The sequence below is a fragment of the Falco naumanni genome, chromosome 1 (genome assembly GCF_017639655.2).
Source record: "Falco naumanni isolate bFalNau1 chromosome 1, bFalNau1.pat, whole genome shotgun sequence".
Lineage (NCBI taxonomy): Eukaryota > Metazoa > Chordata > Aves > Falconiformes > Falconidae > Falco > Falco naumanni.
In genome coordinates, this window is record NC_054054.1 from 57,481,479 (window position 1) to 57,503,924 (window position 22,446).

The 22,446-nt window shown below is 41.8% G+C and overlaps 1 protein-coding gene across 3 annotated transcripts in view; it reads right to left on the reverse strand.

The window, feature by feature from the left end:
* Positions 1 to 22,446, reverse strand: part of TEC (tec protein tyrosine kinase) — a 52,815-nt gene that overhangs the window by 27,487 nt on the left and 2,882 nt on the right. Inside the window, exons 1-2 of one of the 3 annotated variants that reach the window (XM_040595166.1) lie at positions 14,048 to 14,198; positions 6,222 to 6,404 (exon numbers count right to left, since the gene is read on the reverse strand). In XM_040595166.1, the coding sequence (XP_040451100.1) occupies positions 6,222 to 6,359 (138 nt within the window). In that variant the 5' untranslated portion in view covers positions 6,360 to 6,404; positions 14,048 to 14,198. Of the gene's footprint in view, positions 1 to 6,221; positions 6,540 to 14,047; positions 14,199 to 22,446 lie in introns of those variants that run through there. The other 2 variants (XM_040595162.1, XM_040595152.1) reach the window with 2 other exon arrangements.

The window sequence follows — 22,446 nt, forward strand, 5'->3', positions numbered from 1 at the left end:
CTCTGTTAGCATGAAACTAACTAAAATTTGTGTGAAGTACATGCTACCTGCTATCATGGCTATTCTGTAACGCTGCAGTAAGCCTGCTCCAGTCAGGGCCATCCATCAGACTGCCCTAGTGTCTTCTCCCAGTTCAGAGACGTCTTCCAACCATTCACTGAGAAAGAATTCACAGCAGTAAAACTTACTGCCACACAGGGAGAAAGAGGATAAACCGAGAGTACTTGGTGAACTACCCTGATGGATGCAGTTAGCTTTAACGCTATTCCTTGTGTGGTCTGTCCTGTTGTCTAACCCAAGAGGAACGATAACCTACCCTGCAAAGGAGTGTATGGGGCACCAGCCACCAGGCATACTGGTAGAGCCGTAAAGTGAGTATTCCTTTCCACTACAACTGTTCAGCTGATATTTCCTGATACATTTCAAATTTCAGTGATAAAGCAGACTCCTAGGTAAACCCTAAGGCTTCATTTTCCAAAGAGTCAGCTGCAGGTGCAAATGTATCGCACCTTTGAAAACAAACTCCAGAGCACTTACAGTTGAATATACAAGATATAAAGCCACTTTTGACAGAAAATGGCCAAACATATCTAGGGCCATTCATTTGTGAAGTTATTTCCACAAATGTCTCCTTTGATTTCAAACCTGCACACCCTTCAAGATGAAATCAGCAACTCATAAAAAGCCACACTAAAATTTTAACTAAATTATCACTGGTCAAAAATACAAAAAAACCATTCCAAATGAGGTAGTTCGTGGTTTGGTGTGGTATGTTTTGGGTTTTTTTTTTTGTTGTTGTTTTTAATGAATGCATTCAATATTTGCTTTTTAGACAAGCATGTTTATTTCAAAATTGCTTTACTTTGCTTATTAATTTCCTACAGGCTAGTATTTTTTCTGTTTACTTAGAAGAAAGAGTTCAGGAAAATCAACAGCAGCATACCTGAAATAGTATGCTGAGCTTTCAAGCCACACAAAACTGGAAAGAGATTTCCTAACAAAATACTTCACACTAGTGCTTCCACACTAGAACACTACACGCCTTTACTATACAACCAGGTTACCTGGAGGAGTTACGCTACAACCAACGACTCCAGCTGACAGCAGTAAGCATAGAACAGCAGTCCTCAAGCCCAAGGGCCAGTTAGTGCAAAAATGCCTACTACCTCCCACCTCCAAACCACCATAGTTACTACTGTCTACATAAATCTGTTTCAAGCTAGCTCAGTAAGTCTACAAGGTGTATTTGAGAACATTGTACATATCTTAAGTCTTTCTGACTATAGCATATAGTACATCTCCATACTTTGAATAGGGAGATATTTTACTTCTTCCTTATTTTTGTACATTCAGCATCAGAACTCCATGCTTGGAGGCCGATTCAGTTATTTCTTGCTATAATGAATTTCTGTCTTCATTACAAATTGAATCCATTACATTCTGATCTCATTAGCCACTTCTGCAACATTAAGGAAAAAAAGACAGAAAACTCTCTTTCCAACAATGACAGCTGATAAATAGTTAAAGGTGTCACAAAAGTTACAACATTAGCTCTGCCTTTTATATGACTGTAACTATCATTAGCCCAATACTGCACGGTGGTGTAATAATGGCATTTCCCCAACATTTACGCTTACTAATTCACAGAATTTATGCCAAAAAAAGGCCAAAACCAGAACCCTACATTAACCCAGCTTAAACAGAATATTCCTACTTTCTAACATTAAAAATTCATCTCCATGACGCTTAAAGCAAGTCAGTTCCTGATGTATCTTTGTTTCCAAGCTTTTTAATGTCCACCTTTTTAACCAACCTTAAGGTGATATCTCCCTTTTTTTTTTTTTTTTTTTTTACACAGACAGCATAATGCCCAGAAGTTAAGCCATAAAAACCAAAGTCCTATGGCTTCTTACACAGAATAAGTTTCCGTGACATTACTCATGATTTTAGAGCTTTGCACCTAAGCCAGGACTCTCCTTCCTCAAGTTTCTGTACTTTGAAACCAGCCCTGATATCCAGCCTCTTTACTGACTCTGTAGTTATGCTTCATAGATAGTTCACACACTTTCTCTATGACTGACAGTTCACCAATATTTCTAAGTACAGAAGCCACCTTTCTCCTTCTCATGGCAGCTCTGCAGCTTCAGCTTCACTGTAGGCACTTTGTACCATGACAGGGTGCCTAAGCTGCTTGAAAGCATGTATGAAAAAGTTTAAATAGGTTATGAGCAAGTTTAAACAAGATTTTACCCTGTTGCTAGTAGTCATGCTTATGAAATAATTGTTTATTGCTCCAAGTAGGTATTTGGCACTTTGTCAAGACATAAGAAAGAAAAAAGTAGAGAAGAGCACTTCTATAACGTGCAGTTTCTGGCCAAAGAGCAAGTGATCCCTCACCACCAGCTGCACAGAACAGCATCAAATAAATCTCTCAGCAGCACTTACAAGAACAACATTTGGTATGGTTGACTGCTTTCTGTTGTCATAAATGTTCTACTTCTGTCACCAGACATGCCGATATCTAATTCTGTCTCCTTATTTACAATCCCAACTTGCCCATGCATCAAGTGTTGACTAATCTGGTTAATGAGATTAAATTTAAGCTTGTTTTTAAAAAAAGAAGTGGTATGATTATTCACATGACCGCAAACCCTGGGTTCTTCTTGAACTCTCTACTGAATTCCCATAGAAGTTAAAATGGAAAAAAAAAAAAAACCAACCAAGAAAAGACTTCAGCTTGGATGACGACCACACCGGGAATCATATACTTGTGTAGAGGAGCAGAACTCGGACACCCTTGGCAGGCTGCTGCCACTGCAGTTACATGATTAAAATGAGGGTGTGGGATCCTCTTGGCTTAGGATTTCCATGCTTATCTTACCAATCTGCACTTTGAATATTGCGAAGCCTGAAATGAGATCAGTGGTACCTATCCTTTCATCTGTTTTATCTTTAAATTCAGCCATCATGCACAGTAGTCACATTTATTTCAGTAATAAACCTCCAAATATTCCGAAGGGCCAGAATTATTTCAATCTCTAATAATATTTTTATATAAACTACTTCTGTCAGAATATACAACTGCCTTACTGCAAATACAAATTTATAGCCATCATCACTGGCTTAAAAAAACCAAACCCAAACAATAATCAAACAACTGATAAACCCCCCAAACTTTTTCCATTTCAGTTGCTCAGTGAAACAAAGGAATAACTACCATATCACTGATCTTAGTCACACAGTATTTTTTTTCTTTTTCAGATAGAGACCGAGTATTGCTGACAAAAATATTGTGTGACCCTCGAAGATCCGAGCTCATTATTTTCAGACAATGCTGTTAATAAAATAAAATGCTGATTAATGCTAAGAGAATCTAAAGTGGGAGGAACAGTGAAAATGAAAAGGGTTTGAGGTTGGAAAGCTATACGTTATGGGTGAGCCAGTCTAACAACCTGTTGAAGTCAACAGTCAGAGCATCCTGTCCTCCTCCGCCACCTGGCACTGCTTCTGGTGCTTGTTAGATCCTGCACCAAGCTAACACAACTTGCTAACCCAGCAGAACACCAATCCAGAAAAAAACAACAACAAAACAAAAACCAACAAATGGAATCAAATATCTTTCTGCCGATTAGCAAGTTTTTTCACAACAGTATGGATTCCAGCACAAGCCTGGACCAATTCAAATGGATGGGGGAAGCCTGCAAGGCCAGGACAGCGATGAGATGAACCTGCCTGTTGCAGCAGCACACTGCTGGACTAGCATAGGTGTAATGTATATTTTCACCCCAACTGTCCTTATCTGAGGCTGGAGCATTTTAAGAAGTTACTGCCTCCCCAGCTGCGGGCACTACGGGCAGCCCTGCTCCATCTCACTGCAAATAAAACAGAGTTTAAACCCCCTCTCAGACAGATGCACCAGTCAGTCTTCTGGAAGGGTTTTTTGGCTGGAGGAGATTAACCTAGAGGGGAAGGGGAAAGCTAGAAGGGGAAAGCTGGAAGCAGTAACTTCTTAGAGGGTGACAATTAGACCTGCAAAACCTGTTAGATACATTTCTATTTGACCTGAATGAAAGCTGGCACAGGATAAGCATGCAAGACATGTTTCAGAGTGCTTCTTAGGCTCCACCTATTTATTTGGGGGGAGGGGGGCAAGGCAGCAGGATTTAAAATAGAAAATTAAAAAGGCATTCTAAAGTTCCATATTTTAAATCCAGAGTCAACAAAAATACACAAATTCATGTTCTGAGGTGGACTGAGAGCTGGTTGAACAGCCAGATGCAGAGGGTGGTTGTCAGTAGCACAAAGTCTAGTTGGAGGCCAGTTGCTGTACCCCAGGGGTCAATACTGGGTCCAGTCCTGTTCAACATCTCCAACCTGGATGAAGGGGCAGCAAGTTATCAGCAAGTTTGCTGATAACACAAAACTGGGAGGAGTGGCTGATAGGCCTGAGGGTCATGCTACCATCCAGAGGGACCTCAACAGGCTGCAGATATGGGCTGACAGGGACATCGTGAAACTTCTTCCAGGAGAAGTGCAGAGTCCTGTGGCTCAGAAGGAACAATCCCCTGCATCAATATATGCTGGGGGCCACCCAGCTGAAGGCAGCTGGGCAGAAAAGGGACTGGGTTTCCTGGTGGACACTGGGTTGCAAACCAATGTTTTGCAAAGAAGGCAAATGGCATCCCGGGCAGTATTAGATGAAGTATTGCCAGCAGGCTGAGTGGTGCTCCTTCCCTCCTACTCCGCATAGGTGAGGCCACATCTGGAGTACTATGTCGAGTTCTGGGCTCCCCAGTAGGCAAGAGACCTGGACATAATGGAGAAAGTCCAGCAAAGGGCCACAAGGATGATGAAGGGACTGAAGCTTCTCTCCTATGAGGAAAGGCCAAGAGAGCTGGGACTGTTTAGACTGGAGAAACTACGGCGGGGATCTTATATCTATTTTAAACACACACACATAGACATATATATCATATGTGTATAAATGCCTGAAGGAAGGGTGCAAAGAGGACAGACCCAAGCCCTTTCCAGTGGTGCCAAATTTATTTTATTTTTTTTACCTTTACTGTGAGAGTGACTGGCACAGGTTACCCAGTAAGGCTGCAGAGTCTCCATCCTTGGAGATACCCAAAAACCCTGTGGAGACAGTCCCGGGCAACTGCTTGAGCACAGGGCTTGGACCAGATGGCCTCCAGAGGTGCATTCCAACCTCAGCCTGTTTGTGATCCCTTGACCACATCCAAACTATATACAGAGAACAGCAGCTACAACAGACTGCTGCAGTCTTAGAGCATGGTAAACGAGCTCAATTCTGCTGCAAGCTCAAGGTCTGACAGAGAAACATGCTTAGCAAAAGCCTCGGCTCTCCTGTTCTTTCATCAGAGGTAAGACAGCTGACACAAGGGGTTGCAGAGTTGTCTCTATTAAGTTTTATTTGTTGAATGGCTTCCCAGGGTGTAGAGCATGCTGTGCTAGCTACTGCAGCCATTTTAATCACCTTCAGCATTGTGACAAATCTGGAAAGCAGCCTCAGTTAAGTCGAAAAATCTCACCCCCAGCACTAAAGGTATAACAGGGCACTCCAGCGTCAGGTGATCTTGAAGAAAGGGAGTCTGGAGCTCATTAGAAAAAATGCTGGTCTGAGGATTTGCCTAGTTCACACTATTGACTTCAGGTGTAAGTGAATTTACACAGGAAGCGGTAACAGAGGTGAGCTGCTCACGCTGCTGAAGATGAACTGCTTCCTGCTTCATCTCAGTCACTAGGTAACATGATCCACTCTAATGGATCTCATCTCTAGTGAACTTGTTCTGCAATGCACTGCTTCTATTAAATCCTCTTTCTCCTGTTTAAATTCAGTGAATTCCTCAGTGTGAAAGTAATGGCCTTCACAGTAGCCTTTTCCCCCACTTTGTAATAGCAGTGATCTTTCATCTCTCTGGAGAGAGAAAGAAATTAGCTGTGACGACCAGCTATAAAAGCTAACTTATTTCCTGGCATTCTGGCTATGTACTACTGCTCTGGTTAAGAACCAGTTAACTTTGACAGAGGCATAGAAAACTTATCTGCCTTATAAATAAGACAAGTAAGATGTTCATTGCCACCCATGGCCATTCCCCCCACCCACTCCTGACATTATGATGTACGGGAGGAAAAAAGCCAATAGTATACAAAAACAAAAAAGGAACAAAGGCACTCTAGTATAAATCTGTGTCTCCTACCTCTGCTCGACCTTCGTAATATGTTAGCATAGATTTTGTAAGTACAAAAAGCCTCTCTTTGTAGTTTAAGGGAGAAGTCCTCTTCTTCTGCTGTGATCTTTTAATCAAAATCTCTTGTAGTATAGTAGTCGTATTCATTTCAGCCACTTGTCAGTTCTGTTTCTAGCCATTGAATATCAGTTCCTGTGAAGACGAGAGGAATAAATCGTTACAGTATCTTTGGAGGATCACAGAGCTGGAGATTTCTGTAGTAAAAAAGCTTCTTCTACTTATAAACAAAACTATGGGAATACACAGAAAGCTGGAGCTTTCCCCAATCGCCTGGAAGTTTACAAGAGTTAATTATTAGACAGGAAAGTTCAGGCTTTGCTCAGCTGAGGGCTGCACTGGCACGTTCCCAGGAAGCCGAAAGCAGTACCCGACTGGGGTGAAACAAGCGGCACTGCAGCCCACATCACAGAGAATACGGGTGAGAAGTCCGAGACGTGCTCCAGGCAAACAGCAGTGTACAACTACTCTTCACCACAAAGTCCTAATGTGTATCACAGGTTTAATTGCTAAGGTCTGTGCATATATAAATGCCACGTGCAAAAAAGTTCAGTATACAAAACTGAACGTGTATCAGTAAAAGACATTTTGAAAATTCACTCCTATTACTGAAAATTTTCAGACACAAAGGGTCTTTTAGAAGATGTCAATTTGAGACCAAAGAAGTAAAGCTTACTTTTCATGAAGTGCTAAGTATCTGCCTTCCACCTTCTGTTTAGAAAAGACTTTATGCTGACCATCAACAATCTAATTTACTTCTGACAGGTTTGGATGCTCAGTAACACCCAGCTGCTTTAAAGTTTTACACCATGACTGATACCTGTAGGACAGACTTTGGAGTACGTAAAAACGAACACACCCACAGTTACTTTGCAAACCTGACTCCAGCGTCCTGCCAGCAACCCTGTCAGGCAATCTCTCTGTTCTCCGCAATGCTGCCAGCCTAAACACAGCTGATCTCCTCCCTCAGCCGCTCGGGTGCCACTGCCTTGTGTGGGTGCAGCGTTCCTCCCGCTGGGCTGGGACGCGGGCTGGGGAAGGGATCCAACCGGCGGTTTCACCACACAGCACAGACGGCTGCCCGCACAGTCTTAACACACGAGGTGGCAGAAATGAAAGGTGTGGGAGAGGTTGTGCAGAAGCTGTTCCAGAATCCTTTCCCCTCGCCCCTTAGCTTTCTGCCCGAAACCAGGGCATGCTGCAGGCACAGACCTGGACCACAGCTCAGGCTAGAGCAACACGGCTGCAGGCCAAAGCCATGGCTTGAAGAAGGAACAGCAGCACCTGCTGAAGCACCACGACTGCAAGTATCTTCTCAAGTGTCTGTTGTGGAGGGGGCAGGGGGATAACCCAAGCTGAAGCTCTGGATAATCACTGCAGAGCTCTGTACCAGGAGGAAACTTGTCTCCAACATAGTAAAAAAAAAATATATATATCAAAAAACCACACAAAGCTTTTCTCATTTCTCACAGGGCTAAATTTATGCACCTATTTACTACTTAGAGTATTTCAAAATTCACCAGGGAAACATATGTACGTTTTTGTCTGCAGGCAACGTAACTTCAGCATGAACAAAATAGCGCTTTTCACAGCACTGTGCAGAGAAGGTTGAAGAGCCACAGGCCTCCTCAAAACATTAGTTTTATTTAAACTTTACTTTTGTAAGGTAAAGAAATTTACTTCAGTGCCGCTCCTTTTGCTTCTGCCTAAACATGTCATTATTTGTTGTGACAGCAGATGAAATGACACCCTTTGCATTCCAGTCTAGTCCCAATACCACGTTCCACTCCTTGTTTTGGCCAATGAAGCTCCCATAGCCCACACTCCTACCACTTCACGCAGCTGGATGTAGTTGTTCACTAGTTTAAAATACCCCTTTCTCTTCAAGGTGTATCTCTGCATACGCTAGAAAAAAAATTAGTCTGCGGTTTACATGGAACTACAAAATAAGACCAGGTTAGGATGCATAAGTAAAAGACTATAATAGGATTGGAAGTGGTGATTATTACGAATAATCTCTTTTTGTTGTTTCTCCACCTCTGATGCATGTAGACACATATATTTTGTTGGTCATCTGTCACATTGCGTTCCTGGGAAGAAGACAGATCTTTTTAATTAGTAATTGTATTGGGTGCATCCTTTAATGACTAAAGCTGGCCAATTCTGTTTTATAGCTCTTCTAAAACTAAATTGGCAACCTTAAAGATAATTTCAGAAGGAAGGATACTACCATGAACTGAAAATACAAACATTCTTCAAAGCATTACAAGCCAGTGTTAGCGTTCAGCCCAGCTTAACGCACACAAAACTGTAAGGGTTCCCATCACAAGTTCTCCCACGCAAAACAACCCTTCTGTTCTCTGTAGTACAAATCCTTTGTTGGCACTTAAGGGAAACAGAATTATTATCTGTCTTGGAAATTGTGATCTCAGAGATCCTCGGAGCGCTACACTAGAGAACACAAGGAGGATTCAACATGAACTATGATTTCAAATCTCAGTGCTGATAATGCTAAAATGTTTTGTTTCACTACCAGCCTTCTTTAGACTCATAAAGATTATACAAGAAACAAAACAAAAATCCTTTTGATAAAAACAGCATTAAAAAATAAAAACATCAGTAATGTAATTGGTCAACACCTGCAGCTGGTTGCTACACTGAATTCTCTCTGCTATGGAGATCTCTGCAGATTAGAACCAGTTTCCCAAGTCATAAGATCAGCCTTTGAATCTGCATTTGGTCACAGAAACCTGTTCTGTTTGCCGGTTTTTTCCAAGCCAATGGCTCTAGCCACATTTCTGTTTCCATAAATAAGGCTCTGGACAACTGAACCCTCACCCATTATTCTGAAAGTTCCTTTCCAAAATTGCAATACTTTATTGAGAAGCACCTGTAACAGCCACCCATACCTTTTATCAAACCCATACATTGCTACTTTTTCTTCAGTACAGTTTTAGAAAGTTTGTGCCCTTCTCGCCCCCAAATAATTCACTGTTCCCAGGCCATCCCTCAGGACATGAAGCTGTTTGTGTAACATGTTATCTCGTTACAAACAGCTGTGGGAGTTTGGACTGACACCTCTCTAAACTTCTCACAGTATCACTCCTGCCAAGGACTTGCCCTGTTCCCTGCCAGCTTTAGTTACGTGACAACAAATACGATCTAATTTCAGAGATGCTGATTACTCAGAATTATGACTGAAATCAGAAAGAGTTACAGATTCTCAGCTTTTTTTTTTTTTTTAACAGCATGAAAATATTCTCAACCTTAAGTATGGAAAAGTCTGCATCAACTTGCACTATGCATCTTCACATTATACAAATATTCACCTGTATGTCCCTGAAGTCAGCACACACCTTCCTTAAAACAAATGAAAACAACTGTTAAGATAAACCTGCCAAGTCAATATTAATCAAGATGTACAAATTAAGTTTTTACTTGTAGACAGAGCTTCTTATAAAGCTCTTATGAAGACAGAGCTTCTTACCTTTCCCGGTTTTCACTGGGGAAAACTGAGGCACTAAGTGATGAGGTAACCCCAGTAGTTGCAACACTACCCACATACCTCCTGGTTCCCACTCCCAGCTCCTGGATTGTGTGTGTTGAAATCATTAGTCACCACAAGTCAGTTGGTAAGAACGTGTAACATTAAAATGGTTGAATAAACAAATGAAAGCCCCAGTAGATGTTCTAGTGAGTAAAGAAGAGAAAGCGCATCCCAGTCTGACCAAGGCTTCTGATTCAAATGCATTAATTAATTGTCACTTTTTACAGCACAAAGCTTTGTATCACACATAGTCACAGAGTGGTTCATAAGAAAAAAGGCATTCTGAAACACACACATATCACAACACTCATAAGATGAACACCAGCCAAAAACATTTGTCTGTGGCTGAAAACAAAAATAAAAATCAAGCTTGAACTCTGTTTTCTGAGTTTCAACCCTTCCTCAGTGATGGTTATCATTTACCTAGGAATCTGGGTTCTTCAGTGCAAAGCCTTAATGCTAAGCTGATGAGCTACCATTCAAGACAGAGAATCCCTCTAAGAAATCAGCATCCTCAGCTTTCTGACTTGGGTTTCATGAACCAGCACAACTGCTCTTTTTCAGAATTCGGGCCCATCAATCCAGACTGGTCGCAATTCCAGGTCTGCATATTTAACACTGGAAACTTATCACCTAGTGCAGCACATTAAAACTATACAAATTCACTAATTCAATTTAAAAAAATAAAGGAAAATGTCAATTTTAAGTTCACAGGTGGTACTCAATTCTGACTCAAATCTGTAACTCATCCAGAATATTTTTTCTCTTTTTTTTTTTAATTATTTCAGATCAGTTTGCTGATCAAGTTCATAGCGTGTCCCTGCCGTGGGTAAGTGAACAGGCAGCATGCTGCAGCTCTGGGTAGAGAGGGGAAACAGTGCAAAAGGAAGAAAAGGAGAACTCCTTACCCTCGGTTTTTTCTGCTGAAGCTGCTGTTGCTTTATCATGAAACTACAAACCAAGTACATGTGAATAGTTAGTTACATGAGAAGCCAGCACAGGCTTATTTGAATAATTACTACTCAATATAAGCAAGGATTGCAAAATCTGTTCTTCTGCTTCATATGGCAGAAGAGTCTTTGTCCCACGCCTAAGGTTGCAAATTCAAACTCCAAAAAATAAAAGCCAACTGAATAAAAGACAACTGTTATTAATCCCTGTTAAAATGGTAAATTTCACATAAATACAAATACAGAAAAATATCATTACGGTATTTTTTCCCTCAATTCCCATTTTAAAATTATGACAGATTATGCTAAAGTACATGTGAAATATACCATATGCCAGAAAAAGGAGAAGTAAAAAATACTTGGATTTGCTTTTTTCTCCCCCCACACACTTTTTTTTTTTTTCTTTTCTTTTTTAAAACAGCAGACTCAGACACCATTTCTATCATATGTAAGGTTTTGGTTTGGTTTTGGTTTGGTTTGTTGTTTTTTTTAACTGACAGAAAAAGGTTTGCAAAATCCTTGTCTCCCTCTGAAAGTCTGCCAAAAAATCACTGGCTGATCTTGCATGTAATCAGACCGTGTGAAAATAAAAATCATAATTGCCTGCACTAAATTTAGGTTAAAAAGTAAACAGGCTAAGGGGTAACTCAGTGACAACTCTTTGACTGGAGAGCCTGAGAGAACATGTGACGTTGCAAAATACCCTTTGTTCAACTGAAAGCTACTCACGTACACATGCAGGAGTATTTCATTGCCACCAGCACAAGTTTTCCGTAATTCCTCTGAAAACAGGCATGCTATGTTTTACAAAATACAAGCATTTGTTTCCTTCTAGCATTGTGACTTTGGTAGCTGGGGTAAGTGAAGAAAATCAACACCGAGAAAGTGACAGTCCCTCTTAGATAGGGTCAGCTGGCACTGAGGTGCTTCATCACACCAAAGCAGACCATCAACTCAACCACCACACAAGAGAGGCAGAGCCAAAGGGCACAGAACAGGTTGGGGGAAATGGTAAGAGCAGCAAAAGGGTTTCTTCCCCCTTACAATGATGAGTTCAGATTTAGGAGAATGACACATGCATGTCTCCAAATAATTTGTAAACTCGGTTCTTCTCTTCATTGTGACCTCCTGTAAGCAGTACGCTCCAATGACTGTTATCCTTTCACAGCTTTATAGTGCAGCTTCATCAATTCCCTCACAAATAAATTATTTAGGAAAGGAACCTCTGCTTGATGCAATAAAAATTAAATTATTACCATGCATGATGTAGAAGGTATGTAGACATGGATATGTCAATATTTTTTATTATTATTTAAATTGCTTACTGCTAACTTTGAGTTAGCAACACTGTGGGGTACCATACAAAGGATGGCCTATCAATTTTCACTTACCTCAACAAATTTTTATATTTTTATTCATTCCTCTAGAACTAAGTATTTGTAGCTTTTCTTATTTCTTCCACACAAAAGCTCTGCAATACCTATAAACTTGCACTGACTATTTTGCCCTTCGGTTGATTTGGCTCAAAAACCTCTTAGCATTTGTAATGTACTTTGCTGGAAGAAAATAAAGCTGAAACCTAGTTTGGGACACAGGAAGACAAGGCACACACACACACCAAAAAAAAAAAAAAAGACTCTGAAACATCAGTTAAAGTAGCAAAATCCAAAAGTTTTCTACTGATCTTCTGCACACTCAGCCATCCTTTCTAGAGAGAAAAAGCTTTTCAACGTGTCTTAAGAAACAGTATTGTCTCGAGAAACTGTATTGGTGATAAAGAAGATAACTCAGCTCTTGCTTTGTGTGCTATCCCCAACTTCCCACGTTTGTTTTGTTAGTCAAAAGGTATTATGAGTTCATCTCACAATTTCATTGAAGACTAAAAAGTCATCTTCATTTCTGTACTGAAGAGACACAAAACCCACTGCCCAAGAGTTGCAAATCTTTCTAAACATGAACTTGTTCCCCTACTGTATTTATTGCCTGCAAAGTGACATTGGTACAGCTGTAACATCTCCAAGCCTGTGTTTTTGCTGCTTGTTCAACGCTTGTGAAAAGTCTTCGTTGTTCTTCACCATCATCTCTATAGATTAAAGTTTAACCCCTACCTTCATCCACCCACTTTTTCTCACACAGAGTAATAACGTGACATGGAAAGCTGATGATTTATGTTTTGGGTGGAAGAGGTCTTTATATGTATAAATAGACAGTAGTTGTAATTTGTCATATTAATGGGAAAGTTAATTAAAAATGTATATAAAACCACACACAGAAAACTTTTAACAGTAAAAGGATCTCAAATAATCTACCAGACTAGTTTTTTTAGACTAAAGAATATTAGATTGGTCTGTAACCACATCTATAATATGGCTCTGCATCACCCTCTGCTCAACCCACATACAGCAATTAATGGCTGATATTATTTCCATAATAATGCTGCTAGCATTAACTGCTATTGTTAACTTCCACTCCAGAACCCAGACTTACCACATTATTTTTGCTGTAGACTATGAAAAGCTTTCAAGGCAGCCTACCACAATCAAACAGTGCTTCCCACAGAAGAAACCCAATCTCAAATCCACAAGCAGAAGTGATCTTTTCTGAGGACCTGTGGGTTCGGGCTCAGCAGAAGCCATAGGCAGTCTGCCAAATGAAATACCCTGGCAGCAGGGTCTACTGCATTCGCACAGCTCCCAGGCACGAGCTTTCTGTGTTTGGTGGCCTTAGCACACAGGCACACCAAACTCTTAAAAGAAGATGAACTTAGCCCTAGCTGGGCCTTCTGACAAAACCTCCTGCAACAGCCAGCAAAATCACGTGTGAGAAAATACACTATATTTAATTATCATACATTTGATTCAATTAAAGGAAGATTAAAATTAAAGAAGGCAATTTAAAAAAAAAAAAAAAGCAACTTCACTTTCTTCTTAAAGATGTCTTTTTGAGGGTAGATTTCTGATTTTTGAATGAGGGCAGCAGTGCTATCTCAGTGATGAATTTAAACAGCTGACTGAGGATGCTGTTGCTAACTATACACGCTGCCTGGTACAGCACTTGTCATTTCCACGATGCCTAATCGATGCTGTTCAGACAAGGACCAAATCCAAGCCTAACTGATACTTTCATGCACTGACATTTGATATTAACCCTTAGAAGGGAGACAGAAGATTTTTCCCAGGTCTGAACTTTGTTGCTCAGGTATATTTTTATTCCTAACTACCACATAAAGTGCAGTGAAAAGTGTAAAACTTAATTGTCTGCTATCATACAGCAGCTCTTACCCTGCTGTGGTGCCATCACCAGGACTTCAGGACGCTGTGAGGAATTCGACTGCAGCTGACCAGATGAGGCAGAGCATAAAGGGATTTGCTTGTGCAGCATAAAGGTCTGCTGACGGATATTAGTTTGGTTTACTTGCACAAACACAACTGGCCTTCAGCTGACAGAGAAGAGGTAGAAGATAAAGCACTACAGAAAGGGAAGGTCAGGGTCTGAACTGGGAGGAGGTATGTGGTATACTGGTTCTCCTTATGTGTGTTATGTGCCTTCAAAAGGAAACGGTACTCATTGTTCTAGCCAGTATTTTCAATGTAAAGTTAGAGAGGAAAATGGAAGAGCTAACCCCTAACCAGGTACTGCTCTGGAGGAGCAGAGGCTCACACAGAACAGTCTCTGCTTCACTTCTACATAGACCAAGGCTACTCCACCAGTCCCCCACCAGCGATTTGGTAAAGTGGAGCTGTTGTCTTAGGCTTTATTCCTAAAATCCCCTGCCGATAAGAAGGGAGGAGAAACAGTAACACCCACTTACTAAAGAAACAGGCAAAGATGAGATTGGCAAAGGAAATGGGCGATGTTTTGCAAAATCTTTTCCTACTTCTCCAGGAAGCCAGAGATTTAGAGGGCTGGAAAAATAAATGTTTTGTGAAATGAGAGACTGAACTCAATTCTGCTTCGGAATCCTAAAGCTCACCATCAAGTACAAGGTCAATTGCTATTGTACACAAGACTGCAAGACTAAGAAAAGCAAATCAAATCTATGGGGAAAAAAAATTAAAAAAGAAAGGAGGTCAACAGTGCCTGAGGTTTTTAATTACCCCAGAGGAGTCAGTTTAATTTACTTTCTTCACAATATGAATTTGTTTTTCCAAATGTTATACAATCTCAGGTGAGCACGTGATGTATTATACCAAAAATAATTTCAGCATTCAAGATGCTCTTTTGACATGGTCTAACTAAAATACTGTAATACCTATGAATTATGACTTGCTTTATACACAGGGAATGACTAATACTTCCTCAGTAACTTCTCTTTCCAAACACTCCAAGATGAACTTTTTCCCCTAAACAACTACATGTTCTCCAACTACTGAAGTTAGAGAACTACTTGTTCTCCAGCTACTGAAGTTAACTCTTTCTGATCTGCCAGCATACATGCCAAGTAACTGATACCAATACAATGACCCTAACTTTGCACTCATCTGAATACGATCACAGCCTTGTTTTGTACCATTGGGCTGAGATACCTCCTGAAGTGAAGAATGGTAGAAATAAGCCACCTATTAAGACATCTAGCACCACCTCTCCTCTGGTCCCAAGGCCATTCATTCTGGAGCTAGAACCAACAATAGTATTTCAACACACAAAAGCAACAGCCAGCCTTCTAGATGATTACTTGTGATCATCTTAAAAGCTGCCAAGAAAACCCAATCAGTGGCTGAAGGAAAGCTTTTCTGGCTTGAACATACTTTGCCAGCAGTAAGCAAACCCGAAATACTGCTAAGGAGGCTGGCTGTTCTCTGCACCAAAGGACTGCCATGGCAAAGTGCCACTGGTACGTCTATATGGCATAGACACCCTGGCTTGGCCCCTGATGGCAGGAAAGCAGGACCAGCACTGCCCTACACTTGTACTAAACGCTAACCTGGAACTACTCATTTGGATGAGGATTCTGCTGCACCTGCCTGTCATCCTAGCCAGCTTATTGCTAGCTTCTCTCACCTGAACTCCACGGAAAAAAACGCAGACAAGCTCAAGGATGAACATCTTAAGTCACTAGTTGCTGGGTTGACAAAGAATTTTCAAAGAATGCCATGAACTGGATTGGTTTTAAGTTTGATAAAGGCTTTATGAATTAAAAATACACCTTCCATGTCTTACAAGAGATATATAGAAGTGGTCTGTAGGTACATCCCATGCTAAGTAGAAAGCAGGCATCAATTATGACTTCATCTCAACCACTCTCTGTCCCAGGCTACCCTTAAACAACCTGCTATCCTTGCATATGTAGAAGCACAGTGGGTCACACAGCACCTATAATTTCCTCAATGCCTATAGGAAGTTCAGTGATATGGATACACAGGTTTTGAAACCCACCTTCAAGAGCCAGCCTTGAGTTACAAAAGCTCAGACTATGTAGTCCATCAGAGCCCTGTTGGACCAGGTATAATGACCTCACAGTACTCAAAAAGGCAGCAGTTCACCCTCACAATCTGCCAGTCAGCAGTACAATTAGTAAGATGAGTTTATTTGGAGAAGTTCCTCAAAACTGAACTGAATCAAAACAGCATTTGCTTTTAAGACACCCTGCAACCATCAACTATATATTCACTGTTTATTGCTAGGGAAGCAAGCTATTTACCTAGCAACCTCTTACCTGCTTTTTGCACTTATGTTTTATTCACAAGAAATGTACAGGAACTTTTTGCTTCTTCAGATAAACTATCTCAAATTGATAGCAGGCTATAGCTCCTTAGCTGTTTGTCTTCTAAGATTATTTCTCTTATTTCAATCATCAGGTTTTCTTTAGTCAGATGGAACTGTGTCATCAGAATTCAGGTATAAATCCTTTTACCCCTTCTGCAGCACTCCAAGATATTCTTCATTTGCAGCTATATAGAAACGGCATAATTTCCCAAAATGGGTAAACACTTGTAGCACCTGCAACATCAAAGCAGCTGGGTGCTTTAGTATCTACAGATGACAGCTGTGCATGCATCCCTGAGCCTCAAGGGGATGGCTTGTGGGAAAACCAGTTCAGAGACTCTTCTCTAATAAGTTAGCTACCCTCCAGCTAAGGACCACATGATCTTAAAATAAGCATACGGCTGGGAAGAGCTGCAAGGAAGTCCTGAGGTCAGGGCAAATTTGCAAAAAAAAAAAGCAGTCAGCTTTCAGGAATTTGGGGGGACTCTTAGGTACACGGCTTGCAGAAGATACCTCTAGATAAGCACTAGGTTAGGTTATAGAGAAGTGATGGCTGCTGTGTTGTTCTTCTTTCGTAACAACAACTTAGCAGAACTAGATGAGATGGCCCTGAACCAGCCCCAGGGACAAGCTGTTACTTTTTCGTGGGTTGCTGAAGACTACGCTCTACTCTCCATATTACTACAATCACAATCATCTTTGTATCTTTTATCAAACATCCATCCTTCTAGGTCATTCATATAGAGTAGATGTGAGCCAAGTTTATGCCTACTCCATAGGAACAGCTGTTAACAGCCCACTGTAGGCACAGAACCAACTGTTCTCTGCCTAAAAAGATAATAAGCTTAATAAAAAACTTACCCTCTTTCTAGTTAGACTTTCGGTTGCTTTTCAGGTGGTCTATGAAGAACATCTTAGCAGCAAGCTGTAATACTGAAGTTTCACTGACTAGTTAGGTTATCTGAGCACGAGTTGAACAGGTTTGTGAGCAAGAGATTAGGCATGGCTCCTGCATGCCCTGTATCCTCCACCAGGTGCAATTCCAACATCTGTACATCAGTATCACACTTTTAACAAAATTAGGCATGCAAAAGACATAGCTCACGTAACCATATGCCATGTGGTAAGATGATAGCAATATATGCTAAAAATTTACATAAGCTTTTTTCCCCCAGTATAAACTGTTTAATTCAAATTAAATATACCAGAAGCTACACTCTGTTTAAACATATTCATTAATAGAGCCTTTAATAAGAAAAATATAAATAGAGACAGAAACAAGCACCCACTAGACTATGTGGAAGCTACACAGTAAGAAATACTTCAATAATAAACCAGGGAATTTCAGCTGAAGACAAAGCTGTGAAGTTGACTCAGATGATGACCTACTGGCCACAACTCATGTGTTGACTAGTGGGTATATTTCCCCTCAAAGTATTTATTATGAGGTAGTATTATAAGGACATTTGATAACTTGCTTTTTTGCACCTACTAGCCCCAAATCTCTCTCATACAGACAGTGCTGATAAATCTAAAGTTATGCATCAGAACTGCCTTCTGTGCAAGAGGAAAAACCCAAGGCAGCAAGTGGGGGACAGAAAATACTGCAAGTTTCTGTTTATCAGGTTTCCCCTGCATTGTTTTCACCAGGATACATTGCCTCCACTATGAAACAAGTACAAGAAATTGAACCCAAAACGAATGACCGTTACACATTAAGCCCAGGATCTCATACTGCTGCTCCCACATCTGACAGTTCAGGGCTACACACACCAAAGCAGTGGCGCTGGCAAGCTCAGCATTCTTATCTTCTGATTCCAGACTCTATTACCCTGTTATGTTGGATAGGTTACAAGCAAAATTTCACATTAATGAAAATCAAAGTTCCCTCCCCATCTTACCACACCCTCACTTCACTGAGATGGGACAACACAACTCCTGGTGAGAGAATTATCACTTGATTGCACGCAAAATCATAGAAGTAACGCTACCAGACCACATTTCACATTCTCGTGCTTCGTGCATGTCCAGCTGACATTCTACTTGAAGGATTGTACTACAGTAGTTTTCATTTTCTTTAATCAGCTAACAAAGCCTTTCAGTTTCTGTGTTGCTCTGTGCTTGAACCACATGTATATTATTATAGGGATTAAAAATTAAAACCCAAAAACCTCTTCAAGTAGAATCCACGTTGCTGGGTACTTTCTGGAGAGATACTTGGATGAGCAAGACCTATTTTCCTGAAGTTATTGAAGCAGATCCCACAGAGTTCTACCCTAAAATCATTTGTAGAGTTCTGTTAAATCATTAAACTTCTACTTGCATTTCAGTTGCTTACTAATAAATTCTCCACATACAGGACTGAAAATCCAGGCTGTGACCTTGAAGAATTTCTTCTTCACATACAGTGCGGCCTAAGCAACACCAAAGGACTGTAGTTTCACTCATGTCAAAACACAATTCAGGGAAAAAAAATTCCCACTGAACCTGAAAATAAACACAACTGAGGCAGTGCCGAGGTCTTGCATTTTCCCCTTCCTCTCACTCCTGCAAGGTAATGAGCATTTTTAGCTAAGCTGCTTGGCTGCTCTCCTTGATGTCAGTTCTCAGCTGATGGGGTGTTGTTCCAAACGTTGCAAGCCAAACAGGGAGTAACAGCACTTGTCAGGTGTCACAAGACATTTATCACGTTAAGGAACAGCATTCAGCTTACGCTCTCTGAGATACCATGCAATACAGTCATTAATGCTCGGTAGTACCTTACTCCACTCTGGTTATTTGTGGTGAGGCATAAGGATATTACAGAAGGGGCATCACCAGAAGCTGGGCTGCCACAATCCAGTCTCATTGAGGTCAAAATGACAAGCACTAAAGATAAGACACTGCAAATGTAAGATAAGATAGTCCTTTATGGCTAGGTCTCAGGTTTTCACAGGGAATGCCTGCTTCACACTGACTTTCAGAGTTAGTTTCAGTTTAAGAGATCCAGAAAACTAACTTAACAAAATCAAGGGAATTTTGCTGCTTCCCCATGACTTCATGTTTCTAATCAGACAGCTGTAATCCCCTTCATGGTCTGAGAGAGTGTCTCGGTGGGAAAAGAGAGCTGGTGCGATGGTGGAAGAGCCGCTTGCAGCCCCTGACAGAACCACAGCCCTCCAGCCAACCCCTCACTGCCCCCACACCCCACAGCCTTTCACTGTGTCCTTCTCCCAGGCTGCCCCGCCGTAAAACAGACCCTCACAGTTCATCTGACAAACTGCAGCTGTAAATATGCCTCCTCCCACCAACTGAACCTGGTCCACTCAAGCACCACGGAGGATGAACGAGAAGTCCCCTCAGCCACAAGCCTGGTGCCAGCCTTCAGCGCTGAGGACAAGTTGGTCCTTCACAGCCTACCACGATAAAACTGAAACAGCCCAACCAGCCACAGTCTGAATGAAACAGTGGCCTGATGGGAAAAGAAAACCACATGTGGCTACATAACTAAACATATCTTAAACAAATTATGCACAAGCAAGCTGAATTGAAGTTGCACCAGCAGTTTTGAACCCCCTACTCAACACCTGAGCGCTAGATTTCTTCATGCTAAAAAAAATAATGTTATTTTAAGCATCTTTTCTGGACACAGTTTAGGTAGCAATTTCACTTCCTAAAGTATATTTAAGATTACCCATTTAGAGGACCTCCCACGGGACAGAAAAAACAGTCCATTCAGCTCAACTCTACACGTTAAGAGCACATCCCTTGAACTGGGTCACCCAACCCAAGGTGGGGCAGGCCCCCTCTCTCCTCCTTCCACTGTGGCAATGGGGAATGGCTGCAGTTTGCAGCTTCAGCTAGGAAGAGATGCTTCTAATTGCGAGGGGGGGGGTGGGGAGGGCAGGGAAGCCACACAATTATTCTTTCTGCCAGGATACAGAGCTTGAGCCCATGATACAGGGCATCCTGTAATTCACAGGACAAGCAGCAACCCTGCATACATAAAGAATTTGATGTATTGTGGTTAGCCCACCTTACCCTGTAGGCTAGCAGAGGGAACCTGACAAGAAGACTTGTGCACAGGGCTGCCTTGGACAGAATTACAACGGATACTATGTTCAGCTGAAACTAAAGGGTACTTATCATCTGGGTCTGATGGCCAGTTATGTGGCTATTCTTCGGAGATGAGGAAAAAAAAACGGGGAGGACCTTTTTTTGTTTAACAGGCATAAATTGTCAGGAATTGGTCCCAGTCTAACACGACAGGGGACAGACAGCATGCTCTCTAGCAAAGCAGGGTCCCAGTGTCCTGCCCAGACCCTGGTTCAGAAGGAAGAACCCCACCTCCCATATCACCCAAAGCCAGTTTCTTCTGCCCCACATTCAAGTGGGAACAAGGTCTAGATCTAAAGCATTCTTACAATTTAATCAGATCGCAGCTTGTAATAAGCACAGGGCTGAACAAAACCCCTCCTGACAGGAAACTCAGCTGTGACCTACTTGAGCATACATGAAGTTATACCCTACATGTGGCAAAGTGGTACCCATTCATACATCCGCTGATAAGAGAGAAACATGAATGGGGAAAAGCAGGAGTGCCAAGAAAGCATTCGCCCAGGTCCCAGACACCTTAGCACACTGAAATACTTTTTTTTTCTTTTTCCTGCATTTGTTTAATGTCACATAGGATTTTTACCTTACGAGCTGAAACGGGGCAGCCCGGTTTGCAGCCTGCTGCTTTACCTTGGAAGAGGGGCTGCAGCTACAATTGTGGCCAAACACTTCTCCTTCCTGTCACCACAAGCTGAGTCCTGTGGCTGCCCTCAGCAGATGGGAAACAGCTCTCATACATACGTCAGCTGACAGACAGGCTCAGGCTCCCCCAGAGCGACTCATCTTTCTGCAGCAGGCTCCTGAGCACCATCTCTCCTGCCCACAGTACCAAGCCTGGACCACACCAAGCTAGGCACGAGCTTTAGTGAACTGCCCAGAATACAGGACAGTCATTCAACTAAGACGCATCTTTTCAGCAATGTCATTTTCCTCCTATATGTTTGTGTATTGTCAAAACCAAAGACTTCTCCTAGGTGATGTCATTCTTCCTAAGACAGGTAACCCCTGCCTGTGATGGACTGACCTACTCCCAGGAGGCTTCTGCTACTCTTCCAGAGAGTTCATGATCCCCTTTGAACACACCAGCCACTTCATGGTGCTTGCAAGGAATGGGCCTCTCCTTACCCCATCCTACCTCTGTGTCTACAAATTGTAAAAACCTGCTCCCCCACCTGCAAAGCATCTCCTATGATGAGACTCATCTCCCTACACGTAAAGGGAAGTCTATCTGTTTTTCAAGGCTTTTTTTCCTCACATGGTATTTTCCCTGACTCTGAATCACAGCCCGTGCAGCTGAGCCGGGACAGGGGATGACTGAGAACTGCCGGAGCTGTAATGGCCACGGGGCAGCGGTCGATCACAAGGCTCTGCTCCCCACTTCCTCTTCTGCCACAACGGACACAACATGTCCACCCAAACACTGGCTTCCCTCACCTACACACTGTTTCCTTTCCTAATGCTTTCTCCTTCAGAAAACACACTTAGAAAACCAGGCCAGAATCAGGAGAGCAGAATGCTCCTCTGCCTGAGGGCCAGCAGAGCAAACTGGGGATTTGTCTTTAGAAGTAACACCCTCCGTTAACAAAAATACGTTTCTTGACACCTGACTGACCATTTGTTAAAAGGCAGGTGCAATTTCACTGTTTTCTGGAGAGTTGTGCCCCAGTAACCTCTCTAATGACTAGTGCTAGCACGAGGCCCTGGCCAGGAGAATTAGGGTAAATTGCGCCGATGTCTGCAGTGAGGTGGTCTGTCATGCCACAATCGGTGTAATGAGAGTTCTTCCCTTGAGTTTCACACAAGGGAGGAAGCTATGGGTATCAGCAGGTCATTTAATGAACATCATCACTCTAACTTCCACAGTGCGACAACTGACTGA